The following is a 23,513-nucleotide window of genomic DNA, read 5'->3' on the forward strand; positions in this document are numbered from 1 at the left end:
GTGAGTTGGGGCATGTTCTATAATGTGATGGTGACTTTGAAACAACCTGGTATAACAAATCATTGCTTGGTCACAACGGGGGAGGGTGGCTGCCCATGGGGGGCGCCAAACTCCAGTTTGCCTAGATATGCCACTGGGTGTAGCTAAAAGGGGGTGTGCACGTTGCATTGGGCACGCGCCTGGGGGGGCATCAAACTCAGGTTTTGCCCAGGGCTCCAGTTTGCCTAGTTATGCCACTGCCAGCAATCCTTTGAAATCATTTGCACCTGATGATTGCATGCTGGGAGAAATTTCCGAGAGAGAACATTCTATCTGCGGCAGTTAAAACAGATGAACTAAGTATGACCTCACAAGATATAGGTTGCACGTATTTATGTCAGTAGAGATTGTTTACTGTTCTGCTTGAACTTGGAATCTGAACCCATAAACTGTAACTACATATAAAAGAGTTACTTTGTTTAGTTTGTAAGGTAACAAACTGAGGCTTCAGATTAATTTATTTGCTGTTGCTTGCTTCTTAAGAAACGAAGCTAATGATACCATCACTAACTATTTTAGGCTATTAAGTTATGGTCAGCCTTGATTTTGATGGTATTGATTATATATCAGCTGACTATATATTCTCTTTGCAAATGCTGTTTTAATTGTTGAGGAATGTGTGCCTCTCAATAAAATTCAAGATTTGTTTTATATTGGCTCTGAGTGCTTCGTTTCAACCAAATCAGAATCCATGCAATGACAGGGAGTTCCTCTTGCTGCCTTTGATGCCAAGTCCTTAGAAACCCAGTGTGGTATGCAGTCCACAACCTGCAGTGTAATTTGTCAGCTTGAACTCTGCCGGGCCTCTGCTTCTTCCAGTTCTCTTAACTCCCGATCAGCAAGGAAGGTGGAAGTAGAGTGGGGAAGGTGAGCTGGAGCCAAAAAAGAGACCCTGCTTGTAATGTTCCCTGCAAAAGTCAACACTCTGGTATTATTATATTGATATATCAGTATGAGTATTTAGAGAAGCAGCAAGGAGTTGGCAACATGGAACAGGGTGAGGGGAAAGGCGTGGACAGCAGTGCGAGGGAGTGGGAAGGTTGGCTGTGGGTGGAAGATGTCTGGAGCAAAACTGTGCTCACAGGCAAATTTCTTCACTGTGTGGTGAAGCAAATTAAAATTCATGCCAGAAGTGGTCTTGCTTGCTGTGGAGAGAATGGAAAGTGAAAGTGGAGCTTCAGGAAATAAGCTCATACAAGAAATCTTGCTGCAATGGACCCACCATACAGCAGATACATTGTGCATAATTGGCCCTAAGTGTCTCTTGGAACTTTTCTTGGGTCTTACAGCAAATCTAGAATTTAGCCTGACGCCTTTATCTACTTTAAACTCTATATCTTTCTCTAGACTCCCCAAAAATTAACCAAAGCAACAATAATCCTTTGTCTGATATTGTCATCAATTTCCTCAGGGATAGCTTTGAATTTCAAACTAAATTCTTTTTAAGCCCCAGGAAAGCTAAAATGTCCATTTGTCTTTACAGATCTTTACTTAGCACTTCTGTTCCCCTCTCCAGGATTTTAGCTTGGTTAGTAGTTTGTTTTATTTCTCCAGATATTTGATTTATAGAATTTTCCAATTAACATCTTTCGATATCTGTTCTTTCATTTTTGAGAATTTTTGAACTAATTTGGTAAATCTCGCCACCATTTTCTTCTCAAATGACTCCCATTTTTACTTGTTAATTGCTTAAACAATTTTTCCCCATCATTTAAGATATGACTGGTTTTCAGGCATTATATCAAAGGATTTTTTCCTTGCCATAATGAATAGGCTCCAGGGGAAAAAAAAGGAAAAATCGTCTCTTTAATCTGTCAGTGAACACATTTCCAGCAGCTACATTGAAGTATACTCAGTGCTGTAAAATAGTTCTTTTACTTTTTCACAATCTCCATAGCAAGCAGTTCTCATAGCTTAGACTAAACAAAAAGAATGGTTCACTTATATCCAATTTAAACAGTTCCCATAGCAGTCTTCTTTCAAACACACTTTTGTCACAAAAGAAAATTAAAAAACCACATATGTGCAAAAATAGGAAAAAAGAAACCCCTCTTCTTGCTTCCATTACTTTATTCTACTTTTTGCCAAATTATTTTAAGTTCTCACCTCCCCTTTTTAAAGTTGCATTCTAATTTATAGTTTCCCAGAGAAAAGGCTTATTTTTCATCAAGGGTGCTTGTCTTTGGCACAGATGAAATCACTTTTTGATTAATTATCCTCCAGTGGCAAAGAAATGAGGGATGGTTGTGTTTAAAGTCTAGTTATATTCAATGTGGACATGAGCTGTCATTCAATATCCTGCTTGCTGGCTCTCCACTCTGGGGTAAGCGGCAAAAACCACCCTTTTCACAGTTTACTCCAGAAGAGAGCTTCTTGAAACAATGTGGGTTATCTCTGGATCAAAATTTAATCCAGAGTGATTATTCAGCTGATGATTTACATCTCCCAGCTGGCAGTCTAGCTACGAAGATCCTCCACAGTATGCTAAGGCATCAGCCCTTCATAAATCCCTTCTGGAAGCCAACAATGTATGTTTCTTTGGGATTTCATTGGGGGAAAAGGTGGGGTATAAATGAAATACATAAATAATAAGTAAAACAAACATCTTCTGTTTTCATGTAGCCTACTATACATATAATTCTGCTGTCACGTCATAGCTAACTTATTGCGACTCTGTAAGGTTTTCAAGGCTAAATACATTTGGAGATGATTTGCTCTTACCTACCTACTCACCATGACCCTGGTATTCCTTCAAGATCTCCTATCCAAATACTAGCCAAGCTCAGGGCAGAGAGTGTATGATAGGCCCTAGGTTACCCAGCAAGCTTCCATGGCTCAGCTCCTAGTCCAACACATTAGCCACTGTACCACACTGGCTCTCATTTATGCAGTCTAGTCTACACCATTTGAAACATTTTGAAAATTGCATATTTTCTAGACAAAATAATTTTTGTATAGCAGTGTAAGCACTCATGGTAGGCTTGTGTTTATTGTGACAAGTCCTGTGGTTGAACTGGATTGTCCTGGGAGGCATGTTTTATTCTTGTAAAGTTATTTGTGCATTTCAGTAGTGTAGGAAGACAAACAGAAATGATGAAAGGATTTGTAGTTTTTCTTCTGTTTCACTTCTGCAGCATCAGCAGGTCTGGAATCTTCTGCAGCATCAGCAGTGACGAGGGGTTAAAAGCAGGTGCATTCTAATCTGGAGGAACCGGGTTTGATTCCCGACTCTGCCACTTGAGCTATGGAGGCTTATCTGGGGAATTCAGATTAGCCTGTGCACTCCCACACACGCCAGCTGAGTGACCTTGGGCTAGTCACAGTTCTTCTGAGCTCTCTCAGCCCCACCCACCTCACAGGGTGTTTGTTGTGAGGGGGAAGGGCAAGGAGATTGTAAGCCCCTTTGAGTCTCCTACAGGAGAGAAAGGGGGGACATAAATCCAAAACTCCTCCTCCTCCTCCTCCTTCTTGTTCCTTGAGCACAAGCCAGCAAGAAATTTGCCCATACATATATTAGTGAAGTGAATGTGACTAATATCTCCCATTTGCTTTAAAGGGACATGAGAGTGTCCCACTAGTTTCTATTAATGGGCACAGAGGATTTTTGTGCTACTCAGTTTCAAGGAAGATTGCCCTGGATTGTGTTTTGTCTTGACACTGAATCAATAATCTAAATATAAAATCATCAACTTTTATTGAATGGTATTATTTGGGAAAATCCCTTTTACTATTATTTCTTCCCCTTTACCGAGATGCAACAGCTATTGAATTAGTTTGAAAATATGAAATTTAAAGGAAAATGTTTATTAATTTATTTATTCCATATCTCAATGTCTTACAGAGCTCCTTCCAATGTCAGCACGATTATTCACATTCTCTACCTTCCTGAAGAAGCCAAAGGAGAAAATATTCAGTTCCAGTGGAAACAAGAATATGTACATGCTGGTGATGTGTATGAAGCATGCTGGGCATTGGACAATATTCTGATAATAAATGCAGCTCACAGACAAATTGTTTTAGAAGATAATCTTGATCCTGTGGACACTGGCAACTGGCTGTTCTTCCCAGGAGCCACAGTTAAGGTTGGCTGAATTTTAATTTCTAATTTGCAAACTTTATATACACGCGGTATTTTTTTTTGAACCTGCTGAGTCACACCCACTCATTGGAATTTCAGTTTATCAGATGGTTTTGTCCTATTTCATTGCAAATCTCTTGACACTTAATGTATAGGATTTATCATGTCAAAGATCATAAATCAGAAAATGTATCAAGCATCTCAATTTTTTAAAGAATAGTACTAGATTTTTGGAATTAATTTATGTTTATACTGTTTTTGTAGCCATCCTCCTCTGTAATCTAAATGGCGGAGGGTGTTAATTAAGATGGCAAAGCCATTCAAGTTTAATCAGTATTAAGGATTGTGGAATATTATTTATACCTTACTGAGCCATGTGCAGCAATATTATCAGTTATCTTGCAACTGATTGCTTTTAAGTGACTATATATATATTCTTGGTCAAATGTTAGAAACAACTGATTGGATAAAACTGAGGTTTATTTATCCATCATTCTTTACACAATCCCATATACTTGCTGGTCCATCACAAATTAGCAATGGTCCAAGACCTAGCTTTCATCTCCTTTGTGATCTAATGTATAGAATTTAAAGAAATGCTATTGGCAGAACAACCTTACCTGTTCCTGTACGGGCCCAGGGCAGCATGCTCAGGAGTTCTATTGCTACAACCACCTAGCCTATTGCTTTTCTAACAACTGATCTGAAAGCCAAAAAAAGGGGGGGAAGAGGAGGCACCTTCCTCTCAGAACAACTTGACTATTTTTGCTCTGTGGTTGGCACATCACTGCTAGCCCTTCACTGAAATTGACCCAGGTATGCAGTATCTCCATCCCTTTCGCTTGTGATTAGTGCTCAAACGTACAGGAAGAGCATATACTTTGCTAGTGCATCAGATTCAACTAACATAGTGCAAACTCATTATCTGGGTATGATCCTTGCTGTTTGTTATTCAGGAACTTGTAGGGATATGATGGTGAAAGAGGCCTCATTTTTCATGTTGATACTAGGTCAGAGTACTGATAGTTGGGCAATGTCCCTGTCTGTCTATGTCTGGATTAATTAGTTCATAGGACATGTTCTTTAATTTTGAGATTCTGGCTGGCTTATACTGGGTCCTAATGCCTTTGTCTGCCCCCTTCTGAACTGTTGCCTGCTGTCCACATCACGTATGGCTGAGATTCCCAAAGTGCACATCTCAACTGATTCTGGCCCACTGGCTGCCGTAACTGGTTACTACATTTCTGAACCTCAGGTTTATCAGGGGAAGAGTAACATTAAATTCAACATATTAAATTCAGCAGAAAATTCAGCACACAGTATGAAATTCTTAAAGCTTACATTCTATAGGTACATTCCAAGGCACTGCCTGAAACCATGTTCTGTATTATGTGACATGCACATGCGAGATCGGCTTTATTAGTTGGATATAAGAAGTGAAAAATTAACAAAAGATAGACAAAGGTTGTATCCATTGATTCAAAGAAATGTCTCGAAATGGAATTTCCATGGAGTTTCTCCCTCCAATTTTATAAGTGGGAACTTATTTATATAATACATTTTGGTCCTGCCTTACCTCCTGGGAGGTCAGACCAGTGTACAACATACTTCCCTTTTTCATTGTATCCTTGCAACAACTTGTGAGGTAGGCTAGACTGCAAGACGGTGACTGGCTGACGGTCCCTGAGCAATTTTCATGACAAAATAGGGGTTTCACCTAAGCATCTCAGACTGTAGTCTGCTCTAGGGGTGTGCACCCATTTTTTCCTGAATTTTCCTGGTTTGGGTTTCATAGACCCAAAAAGTTTCAGATATTTTTAAAAAGCTGGAAAAAACTCATATGGTATGGAGATTTGGCCTTTTCAGGTTTTCTGAAAAATCTTTGTAGGGTTTGAGAAATGGTGGTTTTTTAAGGTAGAGCCACCAGATTTGCAGCATAGCTGTAGGTGCCTCTTCTTACAGAAACCCCAGGTTTTGTTACGTTTGGGTCAAGTATCTAATTTTATGGGCACTCAGTTTTCCTCCATTTTATGGACCCCATGACCCATTCTTAACTGAATGTGATGGCTCTTGTAAGGAGAGACATCTGAAGTTCCAAGGAAAATTTGGCATCTCTACCCCACCCCACCCCAAGAGTCCTGGAATTTCACAGTGGTGGGATTCAGCAGGTTTGCACCACTTCGGCAGAACCGGTTGTTAAAATGGTGCTTGTAAATAACCGAAACCGGTTATTAAATTATTTGAATCCCACCACTACCTGGAAAGATTCACTGTAGGGTAACAATGGAGTTGTTCTCTTTAAACGTTAAAGAGAACACTTTCCTATGTTAATTGATGGGGAAATTTTGCAGGGCTCTGAGGGGGGCTATTTTTAAGATTAATACACCACATTTTCAGCATTGCTGCAGGAGTCCCTCCTTACAAGAAAGCCTGAGTTTGGTGAAGATTGGATCAGGGAGTCCAATTTTGGGGGGCCCCACATTTTTCTTCATAGTAAACACATGGGACACCCTCTGTAGGAACCATAAAATTAGACTCCCTGATCCAATCTTCACCACACTTGTGTGTTTGTGTGTGTGTGTGTGGGGGGGGGTTCTTATAAGGAGAGTCACCTACAGGTACGATGCATATTTGGTGCCTGTGCCTCAAAACACAACCTTCCCAGAGCCCTTGCAAAATCTGAAAAAATGGCTTTTTCTGGCTTTGCCTTTTTAGCTCCATTAAAATGGTGCCTCTTTTTTTCTGGCTGAAAAAAGCCAAAAAAGTCTTCGTTGTCGTTTTTCAGTTCAGCATATCCAAATGCAAACCCCTGGTCTGCACCAGTTCCATATCTGCTGGTTGATGGCTATTATGACATACAGTATTTAAGAAGTTAGATAATTATTTGTTTAAAAGCCATAAACCCTACTTTTTAATGAGTTGGCTTCCGAATTCACCGTTCCTAAGCAGAGTTATCACCTTCAAAGCCTATTTACTTCAGTGGATTTAGAATGGTATTCCTCTGCTGGAGATGGCACTAAAAATTGTCTTACAGTTACAAATAATCTACCATTCTTGGCAGATCAAAGCAGAATAAGAAACATGGCTTCATATGGAGAATGACTTCTGGCTCATCGGAGGGCATGTGATGTTAAAGTTTTTTTCCTGAGTCCTCTGGTTGTGTTACAGTTCTTACATGTAGCCAGAGGTGGGATCCAACCAGTTCTCACCACTTCTCTGCCGAGAAGGGGTTACTGAAGCAACCTCCCTGCCCAATAGGGACTGGAGGTGCGTGTGTGCAGCGGCACCACTGTTTGAATCCCACCACCATCGGACCCGGTTATTAAAATTTTTGGATCCCACCACTGCATGTAGCCATCACATTCCATGCTCAAGAAAAAGAATAAGTTAGAAATATATGGTATAAACCAAACGAAGTACAGTACTTCTTATTGATTTCAGTCACAGAATTAAGTGCACACTTAAACCTCTTTGGCTGTACCGCTGGTAGTTTTTTTTAATGCAGTTTACATTTGCCTGTGGAGCAGCAGAAGGGATGGAGGAAGCCTTCTCATTTGTGAACTGTTTCCACTGTGCTTTGTGCTGTGATGTGCAGTCTCATAAGCTTCTTTAAAATTTCTACTCTCCATGCAGTGAAATAAACATGTCATAAATCAACAATCAATTAAAAAAACACTTACAGAAAAGCAGTCATTTACAACCATAAATTTCAGAGCTTATTACATTGCCTGTTCCATACAAAATAAAACTTCAAGCCATGCTTGATCAATAACCTCATATGTCCTTTTGAAATGCTGTTAGTCAGATAAGAATGTAATAAACTTTAACCTTGTCTTAAAAAATTCTCCTTGTAATTTTCTTCAACTTTCAAAGTCTTGCCAAGATCAGTCTAGCAGTTGTAACTACATACAGAGATACTTCCCTATATTTCTTAGGCACCAAAGCTACATAATTTAATAATAAGAACTCTGGAGTAATTTCAGTATTGTATCTAATTCGTCATGAAAGCATGATCATGACTGTTTCCCAGAATGTCAACACCCATAATAATATTTCCATCCCATGTGTATAAAGTCAACGTGTGGTTCATTACAGTACCAACAGTAATTATTAAGGCCCAGACATATTCTCACAATTCTAGTGGATAAAAGATGGTGTAAAAATGCATTTGTAAAGCATTTACCCTTTGTCCTAGGACTATAGAGAATTAGAGTCCCGTAGACATGATAAAGGTTCGGACTCTACTATCACCTTCATACTGTAATGCCAGTTGCCATTTCTTTACAAATTCAAATCATCAACCTCACACAGAAGCTCGTAGCAATTTATACAATAGTGATAAAGAGTCATTACAGTTAGAGATTATAATTATCTCAAAGGGGGTCTTCCCAATTCCCCTTTATAAATTCTTGCCGTGAGCAAGCTATTCACCTGGAAATGCTGAAATACTGGAATTCCACCAGTACTCTTATCAGCTATATATCCATAGTCTGTGATCTTTTACTAACTGACAGATCGGTCAATCCCAGCAGTTTCTCATCATGAGCAATCTTTAATGTTCCAGCCAGACCTGGTTGCCAGGTCTCTTGCCACAGATGTTAATACTGAACATCTGGGAAATAATTTACCAATATATTAAGTCCAAGTTGCCATTATAGAATTAATGCTACTACTATCCTGTTGATAATAAAAATCCCTCTCTGATTTTTTTTTAACTGAAGCAGCTCCTTTTTTTTTAACTGAAGCAGAGCCCTCCAGGGATGGGGCGGTATAAAAGCCTAATAAAATAATAATTAATAAATAAATAAATAAATAAATCAGTGAAATAGTAACAAATAGTTCAAGCAGCTTTGACTCAGGTTCTGTATTATCAAACTGAGATAACAGCAGTTTACACTAGGGATATATTGGTTATAGCCAACCCTCGTTGATCCCATTTTCTTTCAGCCACATTCCAAACTAATCTTGGTTTCTTTTTTTGCCATTTAAGTTGTTACAGATGCTTTGCCATTCTTTTAACCTGATACAGAAGGATTTATTTTGGCAATAATAGCATCCTAAAGGAAAGTGTGGTCTCCTTAAATCTTTTCAACAATGTACTGAGGTTCATGGGATAATTTCCTAGATAATCACAACAACTTTAAATTAAATTGGCTGACCTAGTCATTTAGCTCTGAGTGAACAAGGATACAGAAGAAGCATTAATATCTTTACATACGTATAATTAAGATAAGAACCCTAATATTTTACATGGCTAAACACAGTTCCTCAACTGGTTTTGCAAAGGAGATAGTATCATGACTGGTCCTAGTCCTGGGCCTCTCCTGCCAGAAAGATGTCTGAAAAAAATTAGGAATTTATACCTTTAAATGTCTTAAATGTGCTAAATGGTGCACTTTTATATGCTAACAAAGTTATGAATGATGCATTTTTGTATTCTTGACATGGTGAAATAAGTATAGCTTTGATAAGAAGTTAGTATTGCATATATTTCAAGTTTCCTCAAATGTGCAGCTTTTTTACTGTGGAGTGTGTGTGTTTTTGAACCACTCTCAGTGGTTCAAAATTTTCATAAAATGTACCTCTTTACTTGTACATGTTACATCATCTGCATAGAGCAGCCATCATACAGAAAGTGTATCCAGTGGTCTCCATGTAAGATTGGGGGGGCGGGTTTGAACAGGTGGTTTTGAATGCACAATAAATTAGCCTACATCAGTGATTCTCAACCTGGGAGTCGGGACCCCTTTGGGGGTCGAACGACCCTTTCACATGGGTCGCCTAAGACTCTCTGCATCAATGTTCTCCATCTGTAAAATGGATAAATGTTAGGGTTGGGGTCACCCCAACATGAGGAACTGTGTTAAAGGGTCACGGCATTAGGAAGGTTGAGAACCACTGGCCTACATTCTCATTCTACATTCATGGTCAGTTTTTTAGTTGAATTATTTAAATCTAACACATGAAATTTAATTTAAATAGTAGTTTAAGAAGTAGTTTAACAAACAATAATTCTACCCAGGTGTTTTGTCTAGTTGTGAAAAAAAACTTCACCCTAAATCTCCTCACACTCAAATCTATGTAACTGTTTAATTCTAAATATGGCAATTACTCTTGTTAAGTACATTACTGTCCATAGATTAGAGTTTAGAGTTTATTAACACTGGATTACTCCATCAATCTACTATCAGATTTAAAATATAAAAATTCCAGGTAGTAATGTAACTCATGCCACAACACCATAGTATGCAATGTATGACTCTGTACACGATGATGTTTTAATTAATTTTTTCCATTCCAATTTCTCTTTCTCTTCTCATATGTATCTAATCTGTTTGCATTGCCTAGGTTTCAATTGAAAACCTCTTCTTTTTCTCAAAGGAATTATCTGTCGGGGCAAAAATAATTACTTAACATATTACAGTCATTAAATATTTGGCTGCTGATGGGGCAAGGCAGTTTCTGTCTATAAATGATTGTTTAGTTTCCTTTTAAAATTCACTTTGCATTTCTGTTATCCAACCAACTACTCTGACTGGTTTTTTTATTTAAAAAAACCCATCCAGCTGGGTGGGCTAAGTGACAACCCTTAATGGAGGAAATTGATGACAGTCCATTCATGGGAAGGTGCAGGCACACTGGGCAGATTTCTTTCCATCTGCCACCAGCCCTTTGCAAGCTGACATTGCCCAAATGCCTGAAATACTCATTTCAGTATAATTGGAATCACCAAAAATAAATTGTGAAGTTAACAGCTGTCTGAAAGGATAATCATGTCCATTGGGCCACTGAGAGATATTAGGGGGAGGTGCATCCGTGTTCACCTTTGCGTTGTTGTGGGGTTTTTTTTGAAAGCCTGATTAAGTTCTGATAGTGGAGACAGCAAATGCTTTGAAAGCCCAGCGGAAAAGTCACTAACATGGGAGCAAACTTGGAAAGATGTGGCCCATTGCCAAAACTCAAAATCTATTAGACTGAGGAATTTAACACGGATATTTCCTGTTGATGCTTCTCTGATTGGCAAAACTGTATCATTTAGATACACTGTGCTCTGCTTCCCAAGCCGTGAAAAACTACATAGGCGAAGAAATTTGGGGGGGAAGCTATATTTTATTGACTTTCAGTTTTGCACATAAAAACAGATGAAGGAGAGTAAGATTTAAAACTTTGGATGTAATGCACATGTTCCATCTAAAAAAATATTTCAGCCTCAGGGGGTTTTGTGTTCATTCCCTGCATTTCACTACCTTCCATTGTTTTGATCAAAATTGATCATGTCTGTTTGACTCATTTATAAACCTCAATTTCTATACTACCATATATGTAATAAGAGAGGCAAAGTGACTCTATCATTTGGGCAAAGTGTAAGATTTGCAGTCTTTTTCAAGATCTACCTTGAATGACTGTTTTGTCTTCTTTATATGACTTTCTTTCTGTTCAATCTTTCCTCCTTTTTACTGGAGGGCTTTTCGATTGTTCAGACTGTAGATGGTACCACCACTGGACAGCTCACATAACCATTTGGTTGGTAGCACTTGTAGTGATCCTGTGTTGGATGAAAGATCTACATGCCATGGTTAAATCAGTCTTGTATGTGCTGAGGATACCATGTACACCACGTAACATGGATTTTTTTTTGTCACCCAATCACCGCTACAGATTTTCAGATAGCAATAGTAATAAGAATGCAGTTCCTGTCCCTCTCTGCAAGGATTTGGTAGAAGTAAGGGTGTTTGCTAGTGGCTTGCAGGGGAGAGGGGTTTTGTATGGTGAGTACCAAGATCCTTGACCCAAAGACCTGAGGGAACATAAGCAAGTGTTTGGCAAGGAGGAACTTAAATGATACATTTGACTATCTTAGTTCAGAAATTGTGTGGACAAATTCAGTAGCATGTTGGGCAACAAGTGCTCTCCAGCATTTCTGGTCTTGGGTAAGTATATCAGCCTCTTCCCATGCATACCCAGATAATAGGGATATGTAAATAGAAAATGTCTTCACTCTTCAGCATTTTGAGTAATTGCCCATATGGTAAAATGAAACTTTATGTATTTGTGAAAAATATTACAGTAGACACTCACTGTTTCAGGGAATTAATTCCTGGGATCATCGTAAATGGCAGAATACACAAATAGTGGGTGGCAGGGTTTTACTGCTTTCCAGTAGCAACCCTCTCCCCCTCTACATTTCCCATGAAATGTAATGGCTGTCATGATTACAGTGATGATGTGGTAGGAACAAAAATGTTACATAATCAAATTGTGGTCCGCAAATAACGGAAAAAGCAAGTCACAAATACACAAATGGCAAGGGGGTACTGCAAAGGTGGTGTAGCAAATGGTGTAGCCTGATTTCATTAGAGCTCGTAAGCTAAGCCAGGTTGGTACTTGGAACGGAGACCTCCAAGGAAGAGTCTGCAGAGGAAAGCAGTGACAAAAAACCTCTTTGTAATAACTTTCCTTGAAAGCCCCTTGCTGGGGTCGCCGTAAGTTGACTGTAACTTTAGGGCTCTTTACACTCATAGATACGTTCCTTGGGACCAGAGGCATTCCCCCTTGTGGTGGGCGCCAAAAATGCAGGTTCGTTTGTGGGATTTTTTTGTATTTTCAGTGTTTTTTCTGTTTTTGGCCTGCAGGGGGCACAGTTTTTAGACTAGCAGCACCAATATTTCAGGGATTTTTCAGGAGAGTCTCCTGATGATATCACCCAGGTTTGGTGAGGTTTGGTTGAGGGGGTCCAAAGTTATGAACTTCCAAAGGGAGTGCCCCATCCCCCATTGTTTCCAATGGGAGCTAATAGGAGATGGGGGCTACACCTTTTAGGGTTCATAACTTTGGACCCCCTGAACCAAACTTCACCAAACCTAGATGGTATCATCAATAGGGGCTCACGAAGATACTCTGAAATTTTTGTGCTGCTATCTTAATAATTGCACCCCTAACAGCAGGCACCCCTAAATTTCCCCAGATTATCCTTTTAAATCCACCCCCTTCCTGCCAGTGCTTGTTTTCTTTCTTTCTTTTATTCTCTCAATGCCTAATAAAGATTATTATTATTATTATTATTATTAAATCCACTTCCTTCAGCATGGATTTAAAGGGAGAATCTGAGGTCCCCAGTTTTAACATTGAATGGGATGCTGTTTCAGGGTGGAGAATCCACCCCAAGATAGCATCACCTTCAATGTTGTTTAAACTGGGGACCCCAGATTCTCCCTTTAAGGTGGATTTAAAAGGAGAATCTGGGCTCCCTAGTTTAAACACCATTGAAAATGATGCTGTTTGGGGGTGGATTCCAGCATCACTTGTTTAAACTAGGGAGCTCAGATTCTCCTTTTAAATCCACCTTAAAGGGAGAATCTGGGCTCCCCAGTTTAAATAACATTGAAAGTGATGCTGTTTCCCCCAATTGGGAGGACTGGATACAACACCATAAAATGTTTTCATAGCAGTAATAAAGCATTTTGAAAGCATTTTGAAATTGTTTTCAAAAATATATTTGTGCTGTGTGGCATGGCCCATTGCTGTGTTCAGATTTGTGAGTTGGGACATGTTCTATAATGTGATGGTGACTTTGAAAGGACCTGGTGGAAAAAATCATTGTTTGGTCACGGTGGGGGAGGGTGGCTCCCCATGGGGGGCATCAAACTCAGGTTTTGCCCAAGGCTCCAGTTTGCCTAGGTACGCCACTGCTTGGGACAGATAGATGTGCAGTCTCTTGCTAATTGTTATTCTAATAAATGTGTTATTCAAATACATATTTTCTCAGTTCTGCTGCTGCTATTTTGTTCTTTCTTGTGCAATACCTATGTGCCAGCCATTGTACATATAGACTACATAATCCCTGTTTAGAAAGCCCTACATTCCAAGGACTATTTCACATGGACAGATTGGTGGATATTTTGTCTGCCCTTTTAATATCCCTCATATATGAAGAGAGTACATGTTTCATTTCACTTTAATTTATATGCAAACATCATTGTTGGCTTCCTGCTACATAGCTAATATGAAATCTGTGTATTACCTTCTCCATGCATTACGGGAACAATTGTGGACACCTGTGATGCAAATTCTTTGCTGCTCCTTCAGTTTCTCCAGACTTCCCTTCTAGCTTCTCAAAACAATCCCTCCAGAACGGTTCATTTTTATTACTACTGGTTTGCATTTAATTAAGCTAAACTCTTGACCAAATTTATAGTCACTGATCTACCCAAGTATATGTATCTTGTGTTTACAAAAATGATGAACAGGCAGGCGTTTCCCATCTGTACCATGCAGGAAGGCATTTCAAATCTTAATGGGTTCCTGGCAGGCTGTCCTCTTTGGCTACTGTCTGTGACCTGATGATGAACAGACAAATGTACCTTTGGCTCTGTTGTGCTTCCTACCGCAATATGACAATGTTTCAGTGCCGACTGACATTATCAGTTTTTGCTGCACAGATCACCAATGCCTCAGACTTTTGAGAGATGACTTCCCAAAGATGTGCTTTCTGACCACCCCTTCGCAACCTGTCCTAATTTTATCACTCTTGGTTGGGCACAATATTCACTAAGGGGCTGGTGAAATGAAAGAATTATCATGACAAGAATGATCCTGTGCAGGTACAAGTGATGTTACAGCCAAAACAACATTACTTTTAAGTGAAGCTGTTGCCCAGGTTTCATTACTTTATTATATGTTTTTCTCAAACTGAGTCAGGGCAGGGGATATTCTTTCCTTCTTAAAAGTATCCATTGATGAACTCATCACTAGATGCACACTCAAATTCAACAATTCTTTCCCCTGTTGAAGTAACTGTAGAAAACAGTTATTTGGCATCGCAAAAAGACTCAATTGATTCATAAACAAGCATGAAGCCATTGCAATGGGACCAAAGGCAATGTCCCATCCTACATTGTCCTGTATTAAACTTGTTTGAAGCACCTATTGTCTTGAAGAATCTACCACAGAAGATTCCCTTATATGAAGAATCTTCTCATACTGGAGAATCTTGATTTTCTGCACACTTACCTTGCAGTGTTACTCATTATTGGACTTATTGCATTTATCTGTTCTCCTACAGCTTCTTGTGCTTGTCAGTTTCAGTTCATTCCATTTGTGGTTTGTATACTGTTATTATATTGTTGTTATATTGCTTTTGCCTTCTATTATGCCTTTGTTTTGGATATAAGTGTTTCCTCTGACTTCTTAATATATGTCGATGCAGTAGCCTTTTGTGTGGGTGGGTTGGGGGCGGAGGCTGTTTGTTGTTGATAACAAAAGGGATTGGGCCAGGGACCACCAACAAGCTGTAATTCATACAGCAAAGTACTCTCTTGGGGATGTATTTGAAGAGGTGGTCTTGCAGGTATGAGGGTCCCAGCCACTCAGGGCTTTAAAGGTTAACATCAAAACCTTGAACCTGATCCAGTACTCCACTGGTAACCAATGCAGAACCATCACAGTGCTCCAGTAAGGAGCTACACAACTGCATTCTGAACAAGTTGGATTTCTGAATCAGTCTCAGGGGTAACCTAGCACAGAGCGAGTACAGTAGTCCAGCCTAGAAGTGGCTGTTCCATTGATCACTGTAGCTAGGTCAGAGCACATCAAGTAGGGGGGCAGTAACCTGACCTGGTATAGATGATGAAATTTCCAAACCACAAATATAGAGTGAGGTGTAGTGGAAAAATATAGAAAAAATCCAGCAAACCTACTGTACCATGGCTATGAACAACCATTTATCAAAGAGACAATTAAGGTGCTAGTTTAATAAATAGCAGTGTAACTGTGCATACAACAATATTCCAATCACAAACCATATCCAAAAAGGAATAAACAACCCATGTACAATACAACAAATGTCCCAAAACAATAAGAGTATAAGGCATGTGTCAAAGCGCACTCTCCTGGACAAGTACTAGAATCTTGATAGCATAATTACAGTCTTTATCATCAAATCAAGACGTCTTTGTGGTAATTGCCTGTTTCGTGGCAGCTTGTCCACTTTGTTAGTGACACATTATTCTTGCTTGCCCATGACACAATATTCTCACTTGCCCATGGATGGAATAATACAGTTCAAGCATATCATTTACAGCTCGTAGTATTGTAGCTAATGTGCCTCTGGTATCTGGGCTAAGCCTCAAAATTTCATCTTATCAATTGCTCACAGGCAAGCACAAATAGTGTGTCACAAAGCACTGGTGACAGCCCAACTCTGGAAAAGGGGGCACAGGTAGATGTTGAACAGCATTGGGAGAGGATTGCCTTTTGTGGGACACCACACAGCAATGGATATTGTGGTGATGTTCTTTCCCCTAGCACCACCCTCTGTCTCCAGCCCTGAAGAAATGGGATCAGCTACTGTAAGGCTGTTCCATGCTGTTTTACTTTTTGTTCTAGTAGCAGGAAGAGCTTGAGTCTTTTGCTACTATTTCTCAAATTCTTCACAGAAAATGTTATGGAATGTTTCCAAGTATAATAGAGTTGTGTGAATTGGCCCTTTATTTTTAGGGCTAAAACTGTTCAACTGCATCTGTTGTTATTGCAGTATTTGCACTGAAACATTTGCTTCTGTTTTTGCTGTACTCCCCAGGCCTACTGCAACCAAAATTTATGGTACCCCGATCTCTGCCAACAAAACTGTGAACAAATAATCAAACAAAGTAATATATTATCTCTGTTAATATCCTGTTCGAAAAGACATTTCTGAAACACAAACCAGACTAATTCCTAGATTGCCCAGAAAGTCTTGCATCATTTTTTTCATCTGTGATACTAAATTCTGTGTTTTGTATAGTTTCTCTGAGTTTTTCTTTCATGAGAGAAGGGATTTTCTTACTGACTCTACTTAGCTGTTAAATTATTGAATTCTTTGCTGGCAAAAGTTGAAATTATTTCTCAGCTTCTTACCATTCTGCTCAAATCAGCCATAACTAATTAGTGAACTCTGATTAGGATACTCTAATGAAAAAAAACTTTTCTGGGATTAGTGTGGTTGAAAAATTCAGAGATTTGGATAGTGCATCTTTAGAATGAAGGCAGAGTTGTACACTTTAGGTTTAGGAGGACTTATGGATTATACAAATACAACTTTGACACAATGCTGCTATAGCCCTGAATGATTAAGATGGTATTGCTCAACAGAACTGAACAAAGATTCTCTTTGGGCAATGTGGTTAGCATGGTAAAGCACTGGAATTTTTTATATAGTACACTTCAACAGTGCTATGTATTGGGCAGTCATTTATAGTACAAGAGTTACTATGGTCTCAGCCTGTTGGTTTCACTGGGTTTAGAGTACAGTTACTCTGCATAGAATTACACTGTTAAATTTGTTCCTTTAAGATGTGACTAAAAAGAGTTATGTTGGGAGCAACTCTAAAGCTATCTGAAAATGTACAGCACTGATGAATGATTAGATGCAGGACAATTAAATGCGTTCTTTCTCTTTGGCTGAGCTTCTTTAACCAGTCAATGGCTAAATGTATAAAAAGATGCTCATACAAAACCAATTTAACCATATACCTCCTGTGCATTCATTTTATCTACAGCATAGCTGTCAGTCAGATGGAAATGCAATTTATTTCCATGGAACCGAAGGCAGTGAGTTAAATTTTGCCACAACACGAGATGTAGATCTTTCTACTGAAGATGCCCAGGAGCAATGGGCAGAAGAGTTTGAGAGCCAGCCCAAAGGGTGAGTGACCATTATCCTGCAAACATTAAAGATACATGCAATGTTGTTTGAAGGGGAATAAGAGACCTCTTTGCAGCTTATGTATAATATGACTACTATCCTTCTGTTTGAGGAGTGACTTGATGAAGAAAATTCAGGGGATCCAAAGAGTATAGCAGGCATTCAAAAGTGTTTGCCGCAAAATTATTTCCATCATGAGTAAAACATTACCCTTCCAATGCAAAATGGTTTATAAATATTGAAAGAATCCCCTTCAACAACTTCTAGAATGTAGCTTTTTTCCACATTTCAGATGTATTCAGCTGTGTAGCTTTGGTGATATTTTAGTCATTCTATATATTCGATTTGGAAATATTTAAATTCTACCACAAAAACTTTTCATTTTCAATTCGCATTCAAAATAAATGAAACCCTTCCTTCTTCTGGCTAACTTTGATCTTCTCCAGTCACCTAACTCCCCCATACCATTTTATCAATATTCACTGGTCCATTTCTTCTCCATTTACGCCAACTACATAAGTTGTGGACTTCTGTCTAGGTGAGAATTTATGCAGGGTCTCTGTAATTTATGCAGGGTCTCTGTTGTTCATCTCTCTCTCTCTCTATATATATATATATATAGATAGATATATAGATAGATAGATAGATAGATAGATAGATAGATAGATAGATAGATAGATAGATAGATAGATAGATAGATAGATAGATAGATAGATAGATAGATAGATAGATAGATAGATAGATAGATAGATAGATAGATAGATAGATAGATAGATATACACACATATATACATGTGTGTGTGTGTGTGTGTGTGTGTGTGTGTGTGTGTGTGTGTGTGTGTGTGTGTGTGTGTGTGTGTGTGTGTGTGTGTGTGTGTGTAACAGCAGATTGGGAGCACACTGATGCAAAAGTGTGCAGTCCTGCAAACTTGGGAGACACCCCCCCCCCCCGATTTAGCATCTGGGAGCCACTCCAAGTCTGGGCATGTTGGCTTTGGTGTTTGGGAGCTGCTCTGGGCTCATCCACCTTCATGGCCAGTGGGGAAGATTGTTAGAGAAGGAGAGGGGTAGGTTGACAGAGAAGGGTTGGGGCAAAAGTGGTAGAAGGTAGGGTGACAGATAAAGGGAAGGAATAAATAGGGCAGGATTGACAGAGAAGGGGAGGAGAAATTGATGGAGAAGTGTACAGACCCAAAAGAGGGTGGTAGATTGACAAATAAGGGGATGTGTTGCCTGATAAGGGAAAGGGGGGAGAAGGGGAGAAATAGAGAGGGGTTAGGTTGACAGAGAAGGAAAGTGAGAGCTTGATGGAGACGGATTTCGGGAAAAGAGAGAAGGTAAGGGGGAGAAAAGGAGGAGAGTTGACAGAGAAGGGGAGGGAAAATTGATGGAGAAGGGTTGCAGGATGAAAAAAGAGGGGGAGAAAGAAAGAGATTGTCAGAGAAGGAGAGGAGTGAAATAGAGAAATCGGAGAAGAATGGGAGGGGGGAGAAAGAAGGGGAAGATTGTTAGAAAGGGGGGGAGAGGGAAAGAAGCAAAGGGGGAAAGGGATAAACCCTCCCACAAGTCTGCTCAGGGTCCCCACTTGTTCTTAACAATTATCATAATCCACCCCATTGTTCATTTATACTTTAATGAATTGTTTAATTCTGTGATCACATACTGTTTTTCCACAGGATCCTTGCCTCATTCACTGCACAGGATGGACGGTGCTCAGAGAATGGGTAGCTATTCAGAGTTTCTTCCTATCCTCTTATTTCTTTCTCTGACTTCCAGTCCTCATGATTACTATATACCATGAGGCAGTGATCCTGTGGGTTGAAAAATGCATGTGAACATATATTGACGAGTGTAGTTGCTATGTAACAAAGTCAACTATGTCTGTTGAGATGACCTCCTTTATCCATAGTTTAATCTCTGGGAGACTACCTCCTCCCAATTCCAGGGTTCTTATCTTGGTTACAAAAGGTCACAGCTTTGCTAAATCACAAGTGACAGCACAGGTACTTTCCACTTTAAACCTCTCTGTTGTTGGCCTGAAGGCTGAACAAATGTGTGAGAGAACAAGAAAACTGCATTAAGGGACTCCATTTGTTGACAAATATGACAAGTCAGTTTCCCTAGCAGATTTTAATGATCTTCCTGCTCCCCTTTTTGTTGATGTCAGATGAATTCTTGGGTTTTGAGGTCCTCCTCTGTGCCACAGTTTAGAAAAAAACCCAGTAATATTTGGAGATCCTCTGTTCTTCCTCCTTTCTTAGGTCAATTCCCCACTGGCAAATTATCACAGCAAAAATCACAGTTTGGGCAAGGACTCCTCATAGCTTAAGTGTCAAACATGGCTTCATCCCGGTTCTGGCACACACTCCCCCCCTTATCACACATTTTTTCTAAATCTTCATTGAAGTGCACCTTTTTTTCTATCATGCTCCAAAGCTGGTTCGGTGGGGAGAAACAGGAGACAGATGTGGCTTATTGTTCTCGCCCTTCGAACCTTCCAGCCAATCAGAGCACAGTGGGGGGCAATTTTTTGCGCACTGGGGGTGGCTATGAAGAAATGCAAATATGAAGCTACGGGACAATGATTTTGATAAATTGTTTATGCGTGACTACATTCGAACGTTAAAACGAGAATAAGAATAACATGAATTTTCAATCAGGGGTGGAGTAGTGTTCCCGCTCCAACACAATAGCCAATCAGAAGAAACCAGCTCAAACGCAGAGGCAGGGAAATTCTGCCTACGCATCTATGTAGTGACATAGCTGCGTGCAAAAAACCCAGTTTTTTTAAAAGTCCCCTCCCCAACACAACAGCCAATCAGGACGAGGAAGAACAGACCTACTGAGCAGATTGTGTGTTCATGGGGAGTTTTACGTTGTTTGAAACCACGATAGACACCAAGGTCTTCACTAGACACATGCTGTGGTGGGGAGGGAGAAACCATGATGAAAGAGGTGCTGTTCCTTTCGGAACCGGGATGTATCTGGCTTAATTTCTCAGTGGGGATTCGACCTTAGATTGTGGCTATAAATTTATAACTTACCAATTTTTATTGCTAGACCTGATTTGTACTGCTGCTTGCAACATAAATGTATCTACCTGGTATAGTTTGTATCACCTCAGCCTCTTGCTTTTGCCATTTATGGGTCTCATCTTTTTGTGACTATTGCAGCTTTTGATCCCTCTAGCCTGTCCTTCTCTGTTTCTATCTCTCTAAAATGATATCTTGGCTCTGTTCCTGTGCCTTTCCCCAGCTGCATTCTCCAGCCTTGGGGCGGCCCAAAGGTACTGTCATTTTGATCATGATCTACTGCATCATGACTCCCATCAACACTTTGCATTACAGAGATCCATTTAACCCAGATCTCAAAAGACCAATTTTGTGTTTACATTGTCCCTAAGTACTTTCTGGCAGTATTCCAAAAATCAACTTCAAACTGGTTTACAAAACAATAATGGGAAAAAAGCAAATCATTGGCATTAAGAACAGAAGCGTGTTATTGTAGCCATGGATGGGAGACAAGGGAAAAAGCAGATTTCAGACAGTTCCTTTTGTACTCTGGAACTAACTTCATAATAAAAGACATTTGAGTGGTGTACATGTACATGAAATGGTTTATTCACAAGATTCAGAAAGGGCTTTTAAATAAATAAATATCTGACTCATACTTTACTGGCATGTTTAGCAACCACATAGGTTATGAGTAAATTATCACCAGCAGCTGAACATCTGAAGGTGATGTCAGTTTCTGAAGGCAATAAGAAAATGGACATAAACTGAAGAGAATATTGCTGTGAAGCTTTCAATTTGTTGGTCTGTGTCTCTTCCTCCATCTTAGCATCTGAGACCAACACTTCTGAGCTAGTCACATGAGGGCCAAAACATATTGACAGTAAAAAGGCTGAGAACTAACAGAGGAGGATCAGAATCAGGCATAGTTCTTCATAATTTCAACACATTTACCAAGAATAAAGGCAGCCTCAGAGAGAAAAGAAACCACCTCTTTTGTCCAACCTTCAGACCACTAATCAGGATCTCGCAGTAATTAGTCAAGGTACATTCAGACACAAAAAATCATGTTGTTACTGGAGTATCTAGGGTGGGGTGGAGAAGGGTGGATGGCCTGGGTGCTGCATGTGGGGGGTGTGAGGCAGCCCAGAGACCCCTCCTCAGAAAAATCTACCCCTGAGGCTCAGCAAGCCCGGATGCACTTGCTGCTGACCATGCCTCTCTCTGTCTGCCTCTCATTCTCTCTCGCTTGTGCTCGCGCTCGCTCTCTCTCACTCTTGTTTGCGCTCTTGCTCTCTCTTGCTTGTTCACAGTTGCTCACGCTTGCTGTCTCACTGACTCTCTTGTTCAGTCTCTTTCTCATGCTCTCTCTTTCTCATGCTCACTCTCTCATTTGCATTCTTGCTCGCTCTCTTGTTTACTCTCGTTCATGCTCTCTCACGCATGCACTTTCTTTCTCTCATCCGTACTCGTGCTCACTCTCTTGCTCTCTTTCTCGCACTCTCTCTTGCGCTTCTTTCTCTCACTCACTCATTTGCTGTCCCTTACTCTTGCTCACTCTTTCTCACACTTTCTCTCTCGGTCTTGCACTCCAGGCATGTCTTGCTCATGGCTGCTTTTCCTCCAGCTTTGGACAGGCAAAGGACATGCCCCTCATATCCCAGGGGGTCCATGCCCTATTGCGACCTGTCAATGCAAGGGGGGTGTCTTCAAATGAGAGCGCCATCACCTTCCTCACTGACCTCTTCCTCTACAAGGGGGTAGAGCCACAATCTGGATATGTTCACCAGTGAACCAATAGGCAGGGAGACGGCATGCTTACTCCACTGGGATTGCAGCTTTTATGTGCTATCTTGATGCACGTTGCACAGTTTGTGAGCGTGTTTGGAATAGTTGCTTCAGTGTGGTGTTTCAGTATTTCATATGGATTCTGAAAGCCTAATATAAAAATATTTTACATAAATTTACTCTGAACATTTGTTAGAAAAATTGGTACTGAACTAAACAAATACTTAAATGATTATTTCCCGCCATAGAGTAATCTCTGATTTCGAACCATATGCAGGGTCTCTTGGTTCTACTTCCAAGCTTGTGTTGGGAGCCTTGTCTGTTTATAAATTGCCCAGATTAGGGAAACAGTCAGATATAGAAGTTAGGCCAGAAACTCCTAGGTGAAATTGGAAGGACAAACTTACATGATTTGAGGGCAACAGGAATGTGGGCTGCATTCGCACCTGCTTGTGTCTACATCACACATTTTCCTTTATCACACATCATTAGCAATATGTTCCAAGTATCTATATTTAGTAGAGAGAATCTTTAATGTTTGATATGTGCTCCTGGTGAAACTATATCCTAGTTTGTCTTTTCAATGACTTTTTAAAATGTTGTTAGTGCACACATACACACACACACACACACCCGGGTCTCTAGAAGTTATATTTCTGTGTGGGGATAGGTTTGTATCCTTTAAGTTGTTAGAGTTGCAGCTATACTTCAGTAAACCAGTGAAATACTTTAAGAGAACCAGTGTCAACTAGTGGTTGAAGTATTGGATTGGGAGCAGGAAGATCAAGGTTTAAACTCCATGGTTGGATGACCTTCAGTCAGTCACATGCTCTCGGCCTAACCTTCCTCACAGGGTTGTTCAGAAGGTACAGTGTAGGAGGGAGACCCATGCATACCACTCTGAGTTCCTTAGAGC

The 23,513-nt window shown here is 40.0% G+C and overlaps 1 protein-coding gene across 2 annotated transcripts in view; it reads left to right on the top strand.

Annotated features, from left to right (window-relative positions):
- The window catches only part of RELN (reelin), a 370,687-nt gene that overhangs the window by 186,559 nt on the left and 160,615 nt on the right, over positions 1–23,513 (top strand). For both annotated transcript variants that reach the window (XM_048499920.1, XM_048499921.1), the window contains exons 10-11: positions 3,881–4,121; positions 17,653–17,798. In XM_048499920.1, the coding sequence (XP_048355877.1) occupies positions 3,881–4,121; positions 17,653–17,798 (387 nt within the window). The remainder of the gene's footprint in view (positions 1–3,880; positions 4,122–17,652; positions 17,799–23,513) is intronic.

This window comes from Sphaerodactylus townsendi, linkage group LG06 (assembly GCF_021028975.2).
Source record: "Sphaerodactylus townsendi isolate TG3544 linkage group LG06, MPM_Stown_v2.3, whole genome shotgun sequence".
NCBI classification, from domain to species: Eukaryota; Metazoa; Chordata; class Lepidosauria; order Squamata; family Sphaerodactylidae; genus Sphaerodactylus; species Sphaerodactylus townsendi.